The sequence below is a fragment of the Paroedura picta genome, chromosome 7 (assembly GCF_049243985.1).
Source record: "Paroedura picta isolate Pp20150507F chromosome 7, Ppicta_v3.0, whole genome shotgun sequence".
In the NCBI taxonomy this organism is placed as follows: Eukaryota; Metazoa; Chordata; class Lepidosauria; order Squamata; family Gekkonidae; genus Paroedura; species Paroedura picta.
Window position 1 is genome coordinate 88,472,985 of NC_135375.1, and position 19,746 is coordinate 88,492,730.

At 44.1% G+C, this 19,746-nt stretch overlaps 1 protein-coding gene across 4 annotated transcripts in view; it reads left to right on the forward strand.

Moving 5' to 3' along the window:
* Positions 1–19,746, forward strand: part of KIAA1958 (KIAA1958 ortholog) — a 79,276-nt gene that overhangs the window by 43,079 nt on the left and 16,451 nt on the right. For all 4 annotated transcript variants that reach the window (XM_077345308.1, XM_077345309.1, XM_077345310.1 and 1 more), the window contains one exon: positions 9,473–10,661. In XM_077345308.1, the coding sequence (XP_077201423.1) occupies positions 9,503–10,661 (1,159 nt within the window). In that variant the 5' untranslated portion in view covers positions 9,473–9,502. The remainder of the gene's footprint in view (positions 1–9,472; positions 10,662–19,746) is intronic.

Here is a 19,746-nt window from a genome sequence, read left to right on the forward strand (position 1 = left end):
TGTAGAAGGCCCTGGGGCATGTACTGAAAAGCACAGTTGATAGTAGTAGGCAAGGTGTCTTTCAGGAAACCTTGTCCTCCATCAATGATCTTCTCATTGAGGTTCTCCAAATGAGTTTCCACGGACTCCTAGGTGTTCCAAAAACATGGCGTGTCAAATCACTATTGTAGTAGAACCATAAAGGAGGTTATTTACATGATCACTCATGATATAGACTGTTTCATGTACTGTTCTTATGTTCCATGTAAACCGCCCTGAGCCTCCGGGGAGGGCGGTATATAAATATAATAAATATAATAAAAATAAAAATAGATTAGTCTCAGTCAGAATGACAGGAGTCCTGTGATGGTGCAAAAATGGACGGGAGGAGGGGGTAGCTGATACAGAACATGAAAGAAGTAAATGGTATACAGTTTGCAAACCGTTTTGATTACTAAGAGGTCCTCAAGGTCCACACATCTGTTATTAATGATAAATGGCAACATAATGGGACAGGCTGGTTCCTCTAGCCATTCACAATTCAAGCTCACTTGCCATGGGTCCTGTGGATTCAAAAGCTAGAGCTGAGCATGAAGCCTGCTGGGTAACCTCAGACCAATGGCAGTTCTCCCAGAACTCTCTCAGCCCCACTTACCTCAAAAGGTGCCTATTGCGAGGAGAGGGAGGGAAGGCAATTGTAAGCTGCTTTGAGACTCCTTAGGGTAGAGAAAAGTAGGGTATAAAAACCAAGTCTTCTACATATGCCTGGGATCTTCTGGAAGCTCTGCCCTCAGCTAATAGCCCACAAAGGCTCACTGCAACAATATACCAGGTTGCCAAATCTTTACCAGTGTGTGTTAACAAAACATAGAGAAAGCTTAAGTAGATCTACTGAGCAGTACAAGTAGAATGCACCACTGAGCCACAACTGACTCATGATGCAGAGGTCTTTTGCCACTGCTTTCCTCCATGTACCACTCTTTGTTGATGGTCTCCCATGCCAACCTTGGCTTCCATGTTCTGATGAGCTTGGCTAAGCTGAGCTATTTAGGCTGCTACTAAGAAGTAATGCCCATTTTATTCAATGGGCTTCATTCCCAGGAAAGCACTCTTGCAGTTGCAGAACTGGTTTTCTTACTTCTCAAGTGCTCTGCTTGCTCATTTGTACAACAATCAGTGTTCTTACAAAATAAGGAAACCAATGTTTTCATTTGTTGCTTTGGCAGACTTAATCTATTTCTCCCCTGGAAGCGATTTGGAGCATAAGCCTTTAAAAATGTTCTATTTGGTTTGCATTCATATGCATATATTTAAGAGCTATTTTGAAGATACACTGTTATGGTTCTTATGATCCTCTGTTCTGGAAATTAAGTTTCAGCATTTGTTTTCTGCTGATCTTAATGGAAAACAGAGCCAGTTGCTAACAAGGTTCATAAAACGCTACTGTTATTTTAGGTCTTAGAAGCATGTTAAATTAAAAGGGCAGCAGCATTGCATCACTCCATATTAGTGTTACAGGGACTCCATTTGCCTAGGGACTGCAGTGGCAGAAGGGAGGGAGAAAGGAAAAGGTCATGTGATGGTGAGATATTTATTTAAATCCCATGTTGCTGTTTAAATAGAATGCCCAAGGCAGCTAAGAAATATAAAGCATCCTAATAAAATACGCTAGAGGGCGTCAACCCAAGGGTCAAACATGACCCGGTGCTTGCACAGGGCATACCTTAACCTTTAATAAAATACAAAAATCAGATATTTAATTAGTAATTAGACAGCCAGGGTAGTTGTAGCAATTACAGTGTCAGGCTAGGATTTGAGAGGTCATGGTGCCACAGATTCTTGCTGGGTGTCCTAGGACCAGTCTCATTCTCTCAACCTTGCTTACCTCACAGGCCTGTTGTGAGGAGAAAATGGAGAAGGGGAGGAAGCTGTAGAAGAAGAAAAAAAGTTGGTTTTTATACCCTGCTTTTCACTGCCCAAAGGGGGGCTTACCATCGGCTTCCCTTCCTCTCCCCACAACAGACACTCTGTGAGGTGGATGAAGCTGAGAGAGCTCTAACAGGACTGCTTGGTCAGAACTGGACTATCAGGGCTGTGACTATCCCAAGGTCACCCAGCTGGCTGCATGTGGGGCGGGGAATCAAACCCGGCTCGTCAGATTAACCACTACCCAAGCCACTTTGGGTCCCCATTAAGGGGAAAAGTGATATATATAAATAAAGTAAAAGAATCAACAGGTAAACACTTGGCAGTATGGTCATGGGGGACAGCTGTTGGTTTCACCATAGACTTTGCAAGGATTTGTTGTCACTTTGTATTTTCTCTGGCAGTGACAACATGTCACCACCTTTTATTTTTTAGCGATGGCAGAAAATGGGGGGTAGGGGCAGGGAATCCACCAGCCAGGGTACTGGCAACTCTGTTTCCTGCCCAGCTGCATTATAACACTGCAGTGCAAATCAGCAGAGGGAAAAGACCATTAAAAGGCTAAACCCACCGGGAGAGTTACAAGCTGCCCTGTACCATTTTGAAAGCACAGCTTAGCTCCACACCCCTTCTATGATGGCAATGAGTGGAGTATCCAGATCAGGGGTAGTCAAACTGCGGCCCTCCAGATGTCCATGGACTACAATTCCCAGGAGCCCCTGCCAGCATTCGCTGGCAGGGGCTCCTGGGAATTGTAGTCCATGGACATCTGGAGGGCCGCAGTTTGACTACCCCTGATCCAGATGGATGTGGCACCTGTAGAACCTGCCGTTCCTCCTTTGAACTGGAGAACTGTTTTTGTTTTTCTCTGGGTTAAAGTGGAATGTCCCTTTAACCTCCACTGCACCAAAGAAATGGGGCCCCAGTCATAGTTGCCAATGGCTCTTCAACTCTCCAGGTGCAAACTATAGTAGCTCAGGGGGGAAATTATCTGGCTTATGATTTTTTCCTCCTCTTTATAATACAACACTCATTCCCAGTTATTTTTGAGTCTTCTTGCACTTATTGTTATTGGCTAGTAACCTATGCAATAATCGAGAAGGCTCATATTATATCCATTCATTCTGAAGGCACTTGTATTTCCTCCTTATTTATTTTATTTTATTTATTTATAAACAAATAAGTAAATAAAATATTTCCTCCTGTAATCTCTTTGACTTCCTAGCATGAGACATTTCTTCAATAGACTGAGTGATTATTTATATTTAACTCTTGTATGGAGCACTCTGGCTAAAACAACAGGTTAGGGTCCCATACTAAGCCTGTCACACTGGAGGTCAATAGCTTCAGATGGATAGCAGCAAGCACAATGCACTGCTGTTGTGATGTAAGACTTGGTGCATCCGTATTATCTGATGTTGAAAAGGGCATGAGCATGCATATTCTATGGAGGTGAGGGGTTAACAGATTAGGTCTAAACTTCAGATCCCAAGGTTTCCTGGTGTATGCCCTAGCTTGGCAATATGATTGCAGGATGGAATTAATAAATGACTGGGTGAATTGGGGTGCAGGTAGACGAGTCCTGGGCAGTTGCTCAGGTAAGGTTCTGTTCATGTACATCATGTAACAAGGGTTAACTGGATTTTTCTGTGTTGTTCACTGCCCAATAGGAACTTAAGTAACGGTCGTTTCATTTAAAACAATACCCCCTCACACCGGTGTTTCTAATGACCAGGTAATAGGTCATTCATTGCCTGCTCACATTAGAGGATAAATGTAATTATCTTTGTCCTTAGAATAATAATGCTTTTTACAGTCTTTAAGTAATTATCAAAAGCTTTTTGTGAACTAAAGTCCTAAGATAGGCTTTCGCAAGCAGGGGTGATATCAAATTTGTTAAATATTTATCAGGTGATGTGACCATATATGGTCATGTCAACCCACACACTCCTTCCAAAATGGCCAATGATGGGGCTGTACGAGGTGGGAGGGGGGGAAGGGGGGGCAGCGGCTGGAAGTATACACAGATATGCTTCCCACCCATATTCTGCATGATTGCACCACTTCTGAGGTTTCTCGAAACCTGAAGAATATTTCAAGGGTTTCTCAATAGTAAAAGAATTGAGAAAGGCTGCCCTAAGATATATCGTATTTATTGGCTGAGTCGTGACAGCTAATAAATGATAAATGTTATGGTGTGTTTACAACATATTTAATTAATTGAACATATGGAATAACAACACAGAGTATGGCTATGAATAGCCTGTAATTCTGAAAAAAAAGCACCAAGAAAGACTAAATACGGTAAATACTATAAAGAAATAATAGCTATACAGGATTTGTTTTCTTATTTTGTGTCTTTTGCAAAGCATCTGAGACAGATCTGTTCTGTTGCGATGCCTAACAATTGCATTCCCATTACAAAAGAATCAACCTGAATGAGATAAGAGGTTTCTTTATATACAACATTTATATCTTGCCTTATCTCCACCGACTCAAGATGGCTAATAAATGCAAAATCAGGTTGCATGGGCCCAGAACTGAACAGCCCAAGAAACTCAATTTTTAAAATAGGCAGATCAAAGACACACAAAACAAAACAGAATGAAACACACACAAAAAAGCCCCATTCAGAATTCAAACCAATTTAGCCAAATTCAACAAAACAGTTCCCATTTCACCAAATGCTATCTGAAATAAAACTGTCTTGTACATCTTCCTAAATGCAGTGAGGAAAGGCACCATCTGCACAGGGCTGGTTTATCCATGCAGCACATGCATGCTATGGGCCCCACAGTTCCAGGGACCCTACACAGTGCCTTCCCCCCATGGACCTGGGCTGTAGCCTGTCTGCTCCCCCCTTTTCCCTCTTTAAGGTCACTTGGAGTAACACCCCTTTCCACTGTGGGTGGGACCCTCCTCCCCCAATCTGGCTGCCCCTGCCACAATTGTACTCTGCTAGGGCCTCACAAATCCTTAAACTGACTATGGGCCCCACAAATCCTTAAACCACTTCTGCATCTGCATCCACTCTAGTGGGCCATTTCAAAATATTAGACTTACCATGGATAAAGCTCATGACTTAGTGATTTTGGTGGGCCTTGGATAGACATTATAAGGTCCCTCCTTACCTTGCTAAGGATGCCAGCCTCCAGGTGTGGCCTGAGAATCCTTTGGGATTATAATTTGTGTGCAGAGATAATTTTTCTTTGAGAGAATGGATGCTTCGAGGGAAGTGGACTCTGTGACATTGCTATCTCCAAACTCCAGCCCTAAATCTCCAGGAGTTCCCCAATCTGGACTTGGCAACCCTCACCCCTATCATCTGCTGGTGACTATGGGGGACCTAGCAACCCTATTCCCCTCCTCTCCTTTGACTGATGCTGTGCTCCTCTATATCATCCCTCTATCTTTCCTACAACCCATCTGCTCACATATGCATCCTTCTTTGTACCCACTTTTCAGGCTCCTAGCACTTGCATGCCCTTCTTCAATGGTGCAGAACAGCACATGCAACCAGGAGCACTGCTGGTACTGTATGCTACCCACACCCCCTTTCTCCTGCAGTGCTGAATAGCATGTGTGGCCAAGAGCTTGAGGATGGGGTGGGAAGGCTCATACACTCAAGCAGCTGGACAGCAGGGAAGGGGGGCAGGTGGGGTGGTGGAGGCTGGGGGCCCCCCTAGGAACCCTGGGCCTTAGTCTCTGCTTGACCCACTGTATGCTGCTGACACCTTCCCTGCCAGATGAACATTCCTAAAGAATGGTACCATCAGGAAATAAGAATAAGAATCGAGATCAGAACTAGGCAAGAGTAGAGATATAAAATTTCTGAATGTTTTGAAAGCCCTGAGGGAAATTGTTCACAGAAGAAAAATGGAAAAATGGAATTTTGTGGAAACTGAAATACATGCAATAAATTTTGTTATAAGTCTTAAATGTTACTATTTTATATATATATGTGTGCTTCCCAGCCCCAGAAAAGCATCCCTGCCGTGGGGGGGCTTCCCGGCCGCGGAGAACCGTTAGGCCCGGGGGGGGGGAGAGAAAGGTCCCTTTCAAAGCCCGTTCTTAGTCAGATGAGACATCTAATAAGTCTTACATTCAGACATCGATTTGAAATGAAAGTATTCAAATACTCTCCTCTATGTCCCTCTTTTCAATTTATTCACAACCCTTCGTGTTTCTAGCACAGAGTAAATGGAAGGCAGTTCTGGTTGAGATTTATCAAGCATCTGGGTTTATTATTTTGGGCAAGTACTACCCTAACTTATCTTTTAGGAGAAATGTCCCCCTTTTCTGCCTATTCTGACAGAAGCCATTTTCCCAGGCAATCTGTTTGCAGTCTGTTCAACACTTGTTGAGCAGATACTTGTAGCTGAAGCGGTGCCATGCCATTCTTGGCAAAGAAGCAAAGTTCCTGGAAGAGCTGCCAATGTTAGCAGAACGATAGTGGTAGATTGGGAGGAATGTGGCAGTGCACAGGGATTTAAATGAATGGAAACTAAAATACTTTATTAAAATACCACAGACAAGAAACAAGGGGAAGAAATGTCCCTGTTTAAAACATCACCTGCTGGCGATGCTGTATCGTTAGAACATAAGAGAAGCCATGTAGGATCAGGCCAGTGGCCCACCCAGACCAACACTGTCACACAGGAGCCCAAAACCAGGTGCCATCAGGAAGCCCATCAGTGGTGCCAAGACTTCAGAAGTGCTCCCACTGTTGTCCCTCAAGCACCAAAAATACAGAGGACCACTGCCCCAAACAAGATATGATGTGGCTAATAGGCACTCATGGATCTCTGCTCCAAATGTTTATCCCAGCCTTTCTCAACTTTTTTTGCTGTTGAGAAAACCCTTTAGGCTGCGAGAAACCCCAGAAGTGGCACAATTGTGCAGAATATGGTGGGGAAGCGTAGCTGTGTACATGCACACCCAGGGCTCTGCCTCTTCCTATTTCCTCCAGGCCCATCATTGACCATTTTGGGAGGTGGGGCAGGTTGACATGACCATATAACCCTATATGGTCATGTCAACCCGCCCCACCTCCCAAAATGGTCAATGATGGGCCTTTATCCAGTGCCCTCTGTCTATGCCTGTGGCTTCCACCATTTCCGGCAGCAGTGAATTCCACATGTTAATTCCTCTTTGGGTGAAGAAGTCCTCCCTTTTACGTATTCTAAGCCTACTGCTTATTAATTGCCTTGAGTGCCCATTATATCTTGAATTGTGAGAGAGGGAGAAAAGTACTTCTTTCTCTGCCTTCTCAGTCCCATGTCATGTCACCCTTTCAGTCGTCATTTCTCCAAGCTATAACAGTCTATCCTGATAAGAGAAGTAAGACTAGGCGTTCTCTTACGAGTCTGCCTTCGCACAGTTGAGGCAATTTAAAACACATTAATTTTAAAAAAGTAACCTGCAGTTACGACTGTGTTGAGGATAAACGCAGGCAAAGTGAATTTTAAAGCCTTTACTGCAACACACAGAGTAATAAATAAAATTGAACTCGGAACAGTAATGAATTCTCACAAGAGCAAGAGCAAGAGCATGAAATAAAGTGCAGCCAAGAGATCTGATTAATGAGAGGGAGGGTGTTTTGGACCAGAGGATGAAACAAAGGCTAAATGGAATGCGAGTGGCACCTAAATGACAATCACTTTTGAGGAGAGCATGTCCCCTGCAAATAGGTAAAACCGGCAACTGCCTGTTCACACGTATTCTCCCTGGTGGCTCCCAGCTTGTCAAACACGCTGCCTGAAGTCTTCAGAAAAGACCCCACACTTCTGTCATTTTAAAGAAATGTTGAGGAGGGCACTTTTACAAAAAGTTTAGAGCCACAGTATAATGGAACACCTCAGAAGGTCGTTACTATAAGGAATAGTACTTTAATCTCTTGCGATGCTTATTGTACCTATTACCACCCTTTTTAGTACAATGCCCTCTGCTTTTGTAACCTTTCTTCATTGTGATATGGCATACATCAGACTGTTTTTGGTGCCTCAGACAGGTTTTTTGTGGTTGTTGTTTGCACTGTTTTCCCATTCTATAATCATAATCTAATTGCATTGTTTATTAGAAGTCTTTTCTGTCTGATTGAATGGCTTTTCACATTGTGTAAGCCATCCTCAGTTGCAGTAAGAAAGATAATCAACAACTACCACTATCCAAGTCTCCAAGAGCTTCCCAACTTGAATCTGGCAACCCTATGCCCCCCCCATCCCTTGCCGATGGTCAGAGGGGATTTGGCAACCCCTCAGCACACCATCTTCAGTCCATTTTTAGAGGGCTGTGGTTCAGTTCTGTCCCTGTTCACCCGAACTGAGTTTCTGTATTGAATCTGCTCTGGGGCTTACTCCCTGAACAAGAACAGTTCAGCCCCAGGCTCCACCCAGAATTCTGGACTTCAAGAGTTAACAACCTTACCTTATGCTGAGCAGTTTTCAGCCATCTTCCATTTAGCAAGTCATCCTCCATTATTGAAAACTCTGGGAACCAAGACTGCTCAGCGTTAATAGATCATGTCCATAAACAAACACACTTCAGTACTATTGCTTATAATATGACTAATAACTTCATCCTAAAGATGAGAGCCAGTTTGGTGTAGTGGTTAGGAGTGCGGACTTCTAATCTGGCATGCCGGGTTCGATTCTGTGCTCCCCCACATGCAGCCAGCTGGGTGACCTTGGGCTCACCACGGCACTGATAAAACTGTTCTGACTGAGCAGTGATATTAGCACTCTCTCAGCCTCACCCATCCCACAGGGTGTCTGTTGTGGGGAGAAGAATGGGAAGGCGACTGTAAGCTGCTTTGAGCCTCCTTCGGGTAGGGAAAAGCGGCATATAAGAACCAACTCTTCTTCTTCTAAACATAGAAGTCAATGCTGTTAATTTCAGTGGGACTTTCTTTCAAGTAAGTGAGCATACGACTCAAGCATTAAGCATATTTCAATTGAATTCATCCTTTATACCAGTGGTTCCCAACCTTTTTTAGGCTGGGGACCGGCAGGCCAACTGCCCCGCCCGCGCATCATGCATGCGCGCCTGCGCCTGCGCCCATGCGGCACGTGCGGCCGAAATCGCGCATGCGCGATTTTGGCCGCACATGGCACATGTGCGTGGGCGCGGCCCTGATTCCCTCTCCCCCCCCCTCCCGCAGTAAGAAGCTTCCCGGGCCGCAAGCTTGCGGCCTGGAAAGTTTTTTACTGCAGGGGGGGCGGGGAGAGGGAACTGTGGCCCGGCGCCATGGCCTTCGCGGCCTGGCACTGGGCCGCGCCCGCAGGTTGGGGACCACTCCTTTATACTACTCTCAGTTTTTTCCTATCTAGTGTAACAACACTGAGGTTCTACAAAGATAAACACACACACTTTGCTATGACAGAAAGGCCATTGGTTATTTGCCTACGATTTGCTATGTTTATTTTCTTCTTGTACACTTTTTACGCAAGGAAACAAACCACATCTCATTCCCCTCTTTTGTTTGCATGAGTAAAATTAGAATTCAGGTTCGAATGCTTATAGTTACAAGCCTCTCTTCTGACCTAAAGCTTTCTTCTTTATGCTCTAGGAACAAAGCAACGGTGGGTGTACGATTACCATGGAGGACTGCCTTCACACTTCCTCTGAAAATCTCTCCAAACTGGTCAGCTGGGCCCACAGTCATGGAACCATTTGTAGTCTCATTCCAAATCTAAAACACCTCCTGTCAGAGGGGTCCCATGGCAACCTAACGGCTATGTGGGGCTGCAGTGCGGGCCATGCCTATCACTGGCCGCTCACGGCAACCTGTCGGGCCGGCTCCCAGGAAAGGGTGTGTTTCCAGGACAACAGAAGCTTCAATTCGGACAGTCCCAGCATCATAGGCATGACATCAGACACACAAACCAGCCCTGTGGAACGATACCCTGGAAGGCCAGGGAAAACGAAGCTGGACTGTAACCGAACCAGGGATTCCTGTGATTTCTCCTACTGTAGCGAACCTTCCGAATTAGATGAAACCGTGGAGGAATACGAAGATGAAGCGACGCTGTTCGACATGGTCTGTGAGTCCTCAGTGACAGACGAAGACAGTGATTTTGAGCCTCATCCACAAAGAGCTCAAAGCACTTCCCGGAAAAGGCCAGGCGTGGGCCTATCCTCCTCCGTTCATTCAGGGTCTCAGGTTGTTGATGGCAGCAGTGGAGATGCCATAGTGAAAAAAATCAAGCAAGAAATCCCCGAGGATTATTATATCGTGGCTAATGCAGAGATTACTGGTGGTGCCGATGGTCCTGCATTGTCATTGACACAAATGTCAAAGCCCAAGACTCACGCTGGAGCTGCCTACCCTGTTCCCCCTAAGCCAACTCCCCATACCTCACCTTCGCTGGGTGCCGAATTTGATCTGCAAAGCGTCTCCGCCTCTTCCTCTGTCATATCACGGCCAGTCGTTCAAAAGCCTCCCAAAGTAACTCTGGCTTCGCCAAGCCGAGGGCCTGGTAACACTCCAGGGGCCAACGCTCAGGGGGCCCTCCAGATGCCAGCCAGCACTTCCAACCCCAGCAAACAGATAAGCATCCCTTTATCAGCATTGCAGCTTCCTGGGCAAGAAGAGCAAGCGGCCTCGGAAGACCTCCTCCAGCCTGCACCCAATCAAGTTCCCAGCGACGTAGCGTTATCGCCTTCTGTTAGCACAGAGCCAGAAGTTAGCTCTAGCCAGCAGCAGCCAAGCACTGCTCCTGCCGTCACCACTGAGCCAATGGCACAGACAATTCCAGGTATCGGCATTTACACAATGCTTCTCGATACGTATTTGTTTGAGGCGTGGGCTTTAAAAAGAGAATTCAGTATGTATTCCGAAAGGTAAGGTTTTAGCACAATTCAAGCAATGATTGACGGCTGCTAAAGGGGAAATAAATATGCAAGAAAATATTAACATTGGTGTAGGCCTGGTGCTATTTGGGAATGACATGGTTAAATCAAAGGTAAGTGCATGATGATACACACTAAGAGATTTTTCGCACGGGGACTTGCTGGGGAACGCGCACTTGGTTGTGTGAAAATATTCCGTATAACATTTTAAAATGCACCAAGAAAAAGAGTATATTTGAAAGGGTCTTCCACATACACATGAAGTTGCCATGTATTGAATCAGTCCATCTGTCTATCAAGGTCAGTATTGTCTGCTGAGACTGGCAGAAGCTTTTGGGGTTTTTGGCAAAGGCTTTTCACATCACCTATTGCCAGGTCCTATTAACTGGAGATGCTGGAGATTGAGCCTGGGACCTTCTGCAGGCCAAGTAAAGGCTTTTTCACTGAGTTATGTCCCCTTCCTAACTTGCTTCTATAGAATGGCTTTTGGGACCTCGTGAAGCCCCCAAGAAGGGAAACACACAGCTTGTTCCTATACAACAGAATTCTTATTGGGATAGAGATTTATTTTGGACTGACTTTTGGAATCAATACTAAAGGCCTATGAGCAGAACCAGCTCCAAGTGGTGGAGCATTGGTTGAAAATATCTAGTCCTCCTTTTTCCTGTAAAGTGATGTCATCATGCTACAAGTCCCCGCTCCCCCAGCCCTATATTATTCGCTAGCAGCTATGGCATGGTGCTTTTCATTATATGTTGCAAGGAAGGGAGAAACAACTAGTAGAATCATTACAACATTTAGCAACCTTGAGGCTACCATTCAACTCAAATGCCTCTGGTAAAACCATAGAGTTTTTCCAAAATGCTACAGCATCCCTTATGTCACTTAAAAAAGACACAAAACAGTGATGTAAGTGCATGCATGTGCTGCCAGTGTTGCCAAACTGCTTTCCAATTCCTCCTGGGGGTTTGGTGCTATGGCCTGATAATCCTAAATCTGGGGGTCTGACTTTCCTTTTTACAAAGAGTGGACCCTACAGTACCATCCTAAGCTTTGTTCACAGGAGTGAGTGCTGCTTTATTTTTTGGGGCTCACTCCCCAATACATGTAATAGTTCTCTTTCACTGTTTTTGTTCAGTAGCTGTTGACATCGTATTTCCCTAATTTTGCAACTTTCTTTGAATTGGGCTCTTTAAAATGTTTAATATTACTGTTGCACTAGTATGCCTTATATTCTGCGTGTTGTTCCCTTGTTGTACATATAATTGTGCAAACACAATTAGTTGCAGAAATAGGAGATGTTTCCAAATGACAGGTGTTTAATCAACTGAGAAAAGGGAATGTTTATCTTGAGTATTTGTTTTTGAATGGTGCAGAGGCATAAACTGTGTTGAACAAAAAAAAGTGATTCATTTCAAATGCAGACTGATTTTTTAATCTGTTCTTTAGAATCTGCAATATGGCAAACTTCCTAAATGGACGTTTGACTAACCACAGTCCATCACAAACCTTTTATGATGAAGAGAAAATTTTCCTGTTCATCAGTTTTATATCCTTGGTTATCTAAGCCAGTTTGGTGTAGTGGTTAGGAGTGTGGACTTCTAATCTGGCATGCCAGGTTCGATTCTGCGCTCCCCCACATGCAGCCAGCTGGGTGACCTTGGGTTCGCCACGGCACTGATAAAACTGTTCTGACCGAGCAGTAATATTGGGGCTCTCTCAGCCTCACCCACCCCACAGGGTGTCTGTTGTGGGGAGAGGAATGGGAAGGCGACTGTAAGCCGCTCTGAGCCTCCTTCGGGTAGGGAAAAGCGGCATATAAGAACCAACTCTTCTTCTTCTTCTAAGCAACTATGCAGTAACAAGTCTATTAAACTTAAAAATAACTTTGAATTCTGACTACACAAAATGCCTCCCAAATCTCTAGCGAATGCTTAAACCTCATAAAATGCTCTATGTAGTTGTTGTTTGGGGGGGGGGGTGGCTAAGTGATGGAGCATCTGCCTTGCTTGTAAGAGGTCCAAGGTTCAAACCCTCTATCTCAAGCTGAAAGGATGAGGAGTACATGATGTCAAAGATCCCTGCCTGAGACCTTTGGGAGTCGTTGCTAATCAGAGTAGACTTGATAGACCAAAGTTCTGACTCTGTAGAAGGCAGCTTCATGCGTATGTGTTCATCATAACAAAATGAGGCATAGCTGATTTCAGCAATGGGGATGGGGTCCATAATGGCCTCTTTTTCTCGCATTGTGAAATATTAATTTTGTTAAGCCTTTGTTGTACTTATTTACAATTTTTAAATACCTTGTAGCTACAGAAATATTGTCAATATGGGACTTAGCAAATAGGCTTTGGCATGCAAGTTGACTACATGGGCCTAGGAATGCCAGCCTACCGGTGGGGCCTGGAGATCACACAGTATCATGAATCAAAAGTTCTACAAAATAGCCTCAGACTGAGCTGCAGTTTAGGATTCTGCAAACCAGATCTGCAGAAAAATCTGAAACGTTAAAAAAGAGTTTGGTTTCCCTTAAGACTGCCAGGACTGGTGTGAGCTCTCACGTGGGCAGCCTTCTTCTCCTGCTGCTATTTGATGGACCTGTGGGGCAGATTGGCTTGGCTGGAGGTGACATCACCAGTGTCACAAAGCCACTGTAAAGAAGTTCTCCTCCACACGCAAGTCTCCTGCTGGTTGCTTGCTTCAGGTGGACTGCCAGAACAACACAGTATGCCATGCAAGCAAGTAATCAGGGGGAACCAGAACTCAGGACAGATTAGGGTTGCCAACCTCCAGCTGAGCCCTGGAGAGTTCATGGAATTGTAACTGAGCTGCAACAAGCCAAAATGGTGCATAATATTGTTGCAGGGATCACTAGGAGGAACAGGAGAGGGAGCACAGAGAGATGAAGCCAGGTGCAAGAGGTGGATCCAGAAAGGGGAGGGAGACAGAGACAACAGGGAGGGAGGGCGGGAGACTGAACTAGCAGCAGGGAGGGAGAAGCCAGAGCCTCTAGGAATCTGTGTAGCTCTTCCTTTGGTAACAAGTACATTATCAGCTCCAAATCTTCAGGGAGAGCATGTACTACACATCTAAATTAATGAAGAGATATAGAGACCCTTGCAAAATAAATCAAAGTAATTCTGGATATAACACCACACATGTACAGAAACAGTAGTGCCTTCCTTGCATTGCTGCAAGGTGATCTGTTGTGCAAGAGGCAGTGACAAAACCTTATAGAACATCGCAATATCTTTCCAGAACTCTCTTTCTAAAAGCACTGCTGCCTGTGGAGTTTTGCCATTAACACTGTGAACACCAAGGCTGATGACTTTCGGCTAAGTCAGTTGCTGGAGATAGCCTTCAGCGTCCCTTTAAGTTGGTGATGGTCAAATGAACAATTAAACCGCTGTTGCAGATTAATCAGATGTGCTCTTTCTTTCTCTCCTGCTTGAAACAGGGGCATTCAGAAGTCACCAACAATTCCTTCCACAAGCAGAGCCTAGCTCTGCTGCAGAGCTGAATATAACATTAATTCCCTGATATGTCATTTTTGAAAAGGAAAAGCATGGAGAATATAGTGTTTTTTTTCTCATGGCCCAGAAATCATGAATGAAATTTATATGATGTTTTTATTATGATTACAGTCGGTGCTACCACAGCAGAGGTAAAAGAAAATCTGTATTCCAGTAGTAAAAGATTCCAAAATATAGATTCTCAAAAGCTGCCCCTTTACCCTTTCCTGCATCCCAAGTGGTCTGTAACAGCCCCAAGTTCTTGCAGCTGGCACAAGACAGAAAAGAATCCTGGTTGTAATTGAGCAATTTTGTGAACAAGCCAACCTCATAGATTCTGTTTGGTGACACATACATACATGGAGATATTCTGCTGGATTAACTGATACATCCAATTGTATTGTAGAAAAACAAAGTGTTAACGATTTAAAAAACTTAGATGGGACAGTATGGGAAGAAACGCCACAAAATTATCTGATGTGTTCACTGTATGTTGGGGCAAGCAGCAGCAGAATGGATTCTCTGTGACTTCACTGTGACCTTTGACCTACTTGAAAATGTCTTGGAAATTGTCTGGCCTCTATTGGAGAACTAAATGGGTGTTTGGTCTATTAATTATAGTAAGGAAAGTGCTCCCATTTTGCAGAGTGAAAGACACACACCTGTAGTTAGGACCTTCATCTGTAGATGAAGATGTCATTTTATGGTTTTAGGGGACGGGGTTATGTAAGCCACCTTGAGCCTTCGGGGGGAGGCGGGGTATAAATATAAATATAATAATAACAATAACAACAACAACAACAACAACAATAATAATAATAGATCTCAATCCCTGAAATACCTATATCCGATCTACATGAGAGAGCAGGAGGTCCATGACAGGATCTTCACAATGATCCCCCCCCCCAAGTCAAATAGTAACCGTACAGTTCCTGGCTTTCTAGCACAGAAAGCAGGAGGAGTTTAGCTCTTTCACCCCCACATAATTTCATTGATCACAACAAACTCCACCCTCAGGGCTATCTTTCGCCCTTGGGAGAAAAATAAACAGACACGCTTTCGCTGGCTGTCTTACTACTTTTCCAGAACTAATAATAGCACCAAGAATAAGTTTCCATTTGAACAACTTTATACAGGTGGAAAGGTTAACCCCTTCCTGCAGGGTTCTTTCATATCTGAATCAAGGCCCAGCGCGGCTGACATTTGACTGTAGAAAATGCCTGGGAGATTAGCAGTACAGTCCTAAACAATCACAACATTTAAATTCCATTCTCAGTGAATTTGTTAGGGTAAATTCTGTTCAGGATTGCACTGCAAATTTCTGTTGTGAAATATGAAGTTTATAGTGTCCTCCTAAAATATGGAGGTAATTAATACAGTAGGAATTTGGTTGCCTTTCTAAAACAAACACACTTTAGATGGCTGGACCAAAAGATAAGAAGCCTTATCTAGGCTGTAATAAAATCAGGATATTCCCTATGCACTGATATGTTTACTTGCAATAGGGAGCAACTCTATAACTGAACACTCATGTCATGATGAATACATTCTTCCTAACATGAGTGGGTTGGGTCTTTTTTGTAGACTTGAATGTGGAGCTGTCATCAGATATACATGGAAAGAATGCACAAGTGACCAAGTGCCCTTTTAGTCTCTGAACATACACAAATCATATTCTCAAAATGGAATACAGGACACATCTTTCAAAAAGAAATTAAAAGTTGTATAGCCTTGTGTCCTCATTGCTAACGTACTTGATTACTATTAAAATGATCCTTAGATAATTTTTTGCCATGAGCTTTAACTGTACATTTGAATTAATGTTTGAGCATCGTCTGGAGGCAGTACAAGGCTCCTAAAATGGTGCCAGCAATGCACATGGCACTTACAGAATAACATCAGCAAAGAAAAGACAGACCATTTCCCAAGGAACTTGCCATCTAAATTTCTGGTGTGTGTGTGTAAGAGAGAGAGAGAGAGAGAGAGAGAGAGAGAGAGAGAGAGAGAGAGAGAGAGAGAGATGGGCAATAAAAGAATGGGGGAAAAGGAGACATGTTTGCTTCTGATGCACAGGAGTAAGATGGGAAAGAGTTGTTTGAATATTAGAGTTCTATAATCTTAACATATTGTTTCCCAACATGAACTATTATAGCGTGGTGGGCTACAGATCAGCCCAAAACCTCCCAATAAAAGTGACTTCAGATAAATTGCTTTGCTCAAATGCATATTAAAGAGCCCAAGTTGCAACTCTATTATACTTGTTTATTGGAAGGATGTAAACTTGTAAAACGTACAGGCTTGCTGTTCCTTGATTGTGAGGAATCTTTGCTCATACCCACCGTGGCAGACATGGCTGTTAATTAAATTCATTCTTGGGATGCTTTCAAAGCACACTCTTGTCCTAGTTGTATGGATGGCATTGAGTCAATAGGGCTCAACACAAGGAAGTAAATCTGCTTTAAAATGTGTGGCCCATTTAGAACTAATCTTCCTCCCTCTTAAACAGACACAGGTAGGTTGGTCAGGTGGGCCTGGGAGGTTTTAAATGCCATGTTGATGGAGAGGGATTGGCCTTGTCTCCTTGCAGGAGGAAGTTATAAAGCCACTCCTGAAGAAAGCATCCATGGACTTGAATGCTTATATTCCAATTATCAGAATCCTGTTTTTCTGCAACGTGCTTAAGCATTTGCTGGTTGTGCAGCTTCAGGAGGTACTGGAGGAACTAGATTAGTTTTACCCATTCCAATCTGGATTCAGGTTTGGTCAAAACATAGCCTTGGTTGCTTTCAGTGACAATATTCCCTTTGACAGGGATAGGGGACTGCATTCCTGCTGATTCTGCCGAGCCTTTGGATAGCTTTTGACACCATGAGCCATGATATTGTTTTGGAAATGCTGGCTCAGTTGGAAACTACAGGCACTTGCTTAACAGTGGTTCTACTCCTAGAAGGCCAGTGGCTTCCACATTACAATGCTGAGAGTCTGTTGCATAACCCCCTGGTATTGTGTGTTCTTTGGCTGTTTAATATCTACATGAAACTACTGAAAGGATTTCTCAGCGATCTGGAATGGGAAGTCGCAACTATGCAGATGATATCCGAAGCAGATAGTATTGACCTGAGGATAAGGCACTTCCATGTGTTCTTATTAAGATGAGGTGCCTTGTCTCAGTGGTAGAGCTATAACTAGAAATGCAGGAGATGGTGGGTTCCGTATCTGGCACTTCCATTTAAAAGAACCAGGCAGAGTATGTATGTGTGCAAAGGGCCATCAAATCACAGCAAACTTATGGGGACTTCATAGGGTTTTCAAGGCAAGAGATGCTCACAGGTAGTTTGCCATTGCCTGCCTCTTCATAGCAACCTTGGGCTTCCTTGGTGGTCTCCCATCCAAGTACTAATCAGAGTCGACCCTGTTGAGCTTCTGAGATCTGACAGGATTGGGCTTGCCTGGGCCATCCAGGTCAGATCAGGTAGCAAGTGATGTGAAAATCCACCATCTATAACTGTGGAGACCCACTGCCAGTCAGAAGAAGAGTTGGTTCATATAACCTGTTTTTTACTATCCAAATGAGTCTACAATTGCCTTCCCTTCCTCTCCCCATTAAAGACACCCTGTGAGGTAGGTGGGGCTGAGAGAGCCTTGACAGGGACTGTTGTGTGAGAATAACACAGCACTATCAGAACTGTGATTAGTCCAAGGTCACTTAGCTGGCTGCATATGTAGGAGCATGGAATCAAGCCTAGCTCACCATATGAGAAGCAGCCGCTCTTAACCACTATACAAAGCTGGCTCTCAGAGTAGACAATATTGATCTTGATAGACCAGTGGCGTCATGAGTATTCTCCAAAACTGAAATTTACATTTCACATATCTTGTTGGAATTTCACTGATTGAATATTATTTATCACCATACGTTGTGTCAAACTAATCATTCAATTGTTTTATTTGTTCTTAGCCTTCTTGAACAAGATTTCTTGAAGAGAAGACCAGGAATATTGTAAATATAAACAATGTGTTCTGTAGAGTTGCCATGATTTGAATCAAATTACAAGCCTTTACAATCAAGATATACGAAGAAACTCATTTTAAGGCTCAGATGGGAGAAATCCAGTTTTATTTGCTGTAGGTAACAGATTTCCCCACTCTGCAATATCCTTTAAGATCTATTTTAAGATCTATTTTAACTGTATTATAAATGTATTATAAGGATGATACAGTTAATGAAGAGTTGATATTTGGAGGAGAGGGCATCTCTCTCCTGGGAGTGGTAGGGGAGAAGCTGTGTTGTGGTGCTAGGCTGGTTGCTGAAGTTATAGAATCACAGAATCAGAATTGGAAGGGCCCATCCACGCCATCTAGTCCAACCCTCTGCTCAGCCTAAAGTAGCGATCCCCAACCTGTGGGCCGCGGACCACATGTGGTCCTTCGACTAATTGGAGGTGGGCCCCGAAGGACGCCTTCTCCCCCCCCCAGCCCTTTACTTCATCCCCCCCCAGCCCTTTACAACACACTTCATTGTTATGGCATGTCTGTATCTTATTTTGAAGGGATGTTTAAACATTACCATAGCGAACAGAGAGCGTTAGGGCAGTGGTTGAGAGTAGAGGAGTAAACTACCCCCCACCTGGCCTCAGTAAAAGGTGTTGAGTGGTCCCTGGTGGTCCCCAGTGTTGAGTGGTCCCTGGTGATAAAAAGGTTGGGGACCACTGCTTTACAACACACTTCATTGTTGTGGCGTGTCTGTATCTTATTTTGAAGGGATGTTTAAACATTACCATAGCAATCAGAGAGCATTAGGGCAGTGGTCGAGAGTAGCGGAGTAAACTACCCCCCCCACACCGGGCCTCAGTAAAAGGTGTTGAGTGGTCCCTGGTGAGTGGTCCCCAGCGTTGAGTGGTCCCCGGTGATAAAAAGGTTGGGGACCAGGATAAGCCAGCCGCTGCTTGAAGACTGCCAGTGAGGGGAGCTCACCACCTCCTTAGGCAGTAAATTCTACTGCTGAACTATGGCACTAAGGAAAATTGCCAACTTTGGGTTGGGAAATCCCTGAAAATTTCAGGATAGAGCCTTGAAAGAATGGGGTTGGGGTTAGGGAGGGTTATAATTCCATAGATTCCACCCCAAAAAGAGCCATTTTCCCAAAGAGAACCGGTCTTTGTAGCCTGGATTCACCTGGAGGTTGGCAGGCCTGCTAAGAGATCTCCCAGGGGCCCAGGTTGCAACATATGTAAATCTGTTGAGTTCCTTTACAAGTGACTAGGGTTAATTCCTCAGGAGAACTTGGAAGATCTTTTCGAAGTTTCCATTATAATATACAAATGGGGTGGGGGCAGATTCAACCTTTAGAAGAAGAAATGAAAAAAAATTATGTGTGATCTTTGCTTCCCCCCCCCCCATGTACATCATCCCTTATCCTGTTAATGCATCTATTTATACTGCTGCCAGTAAATCTTGACAGTAAGATAAGTGGCTATGA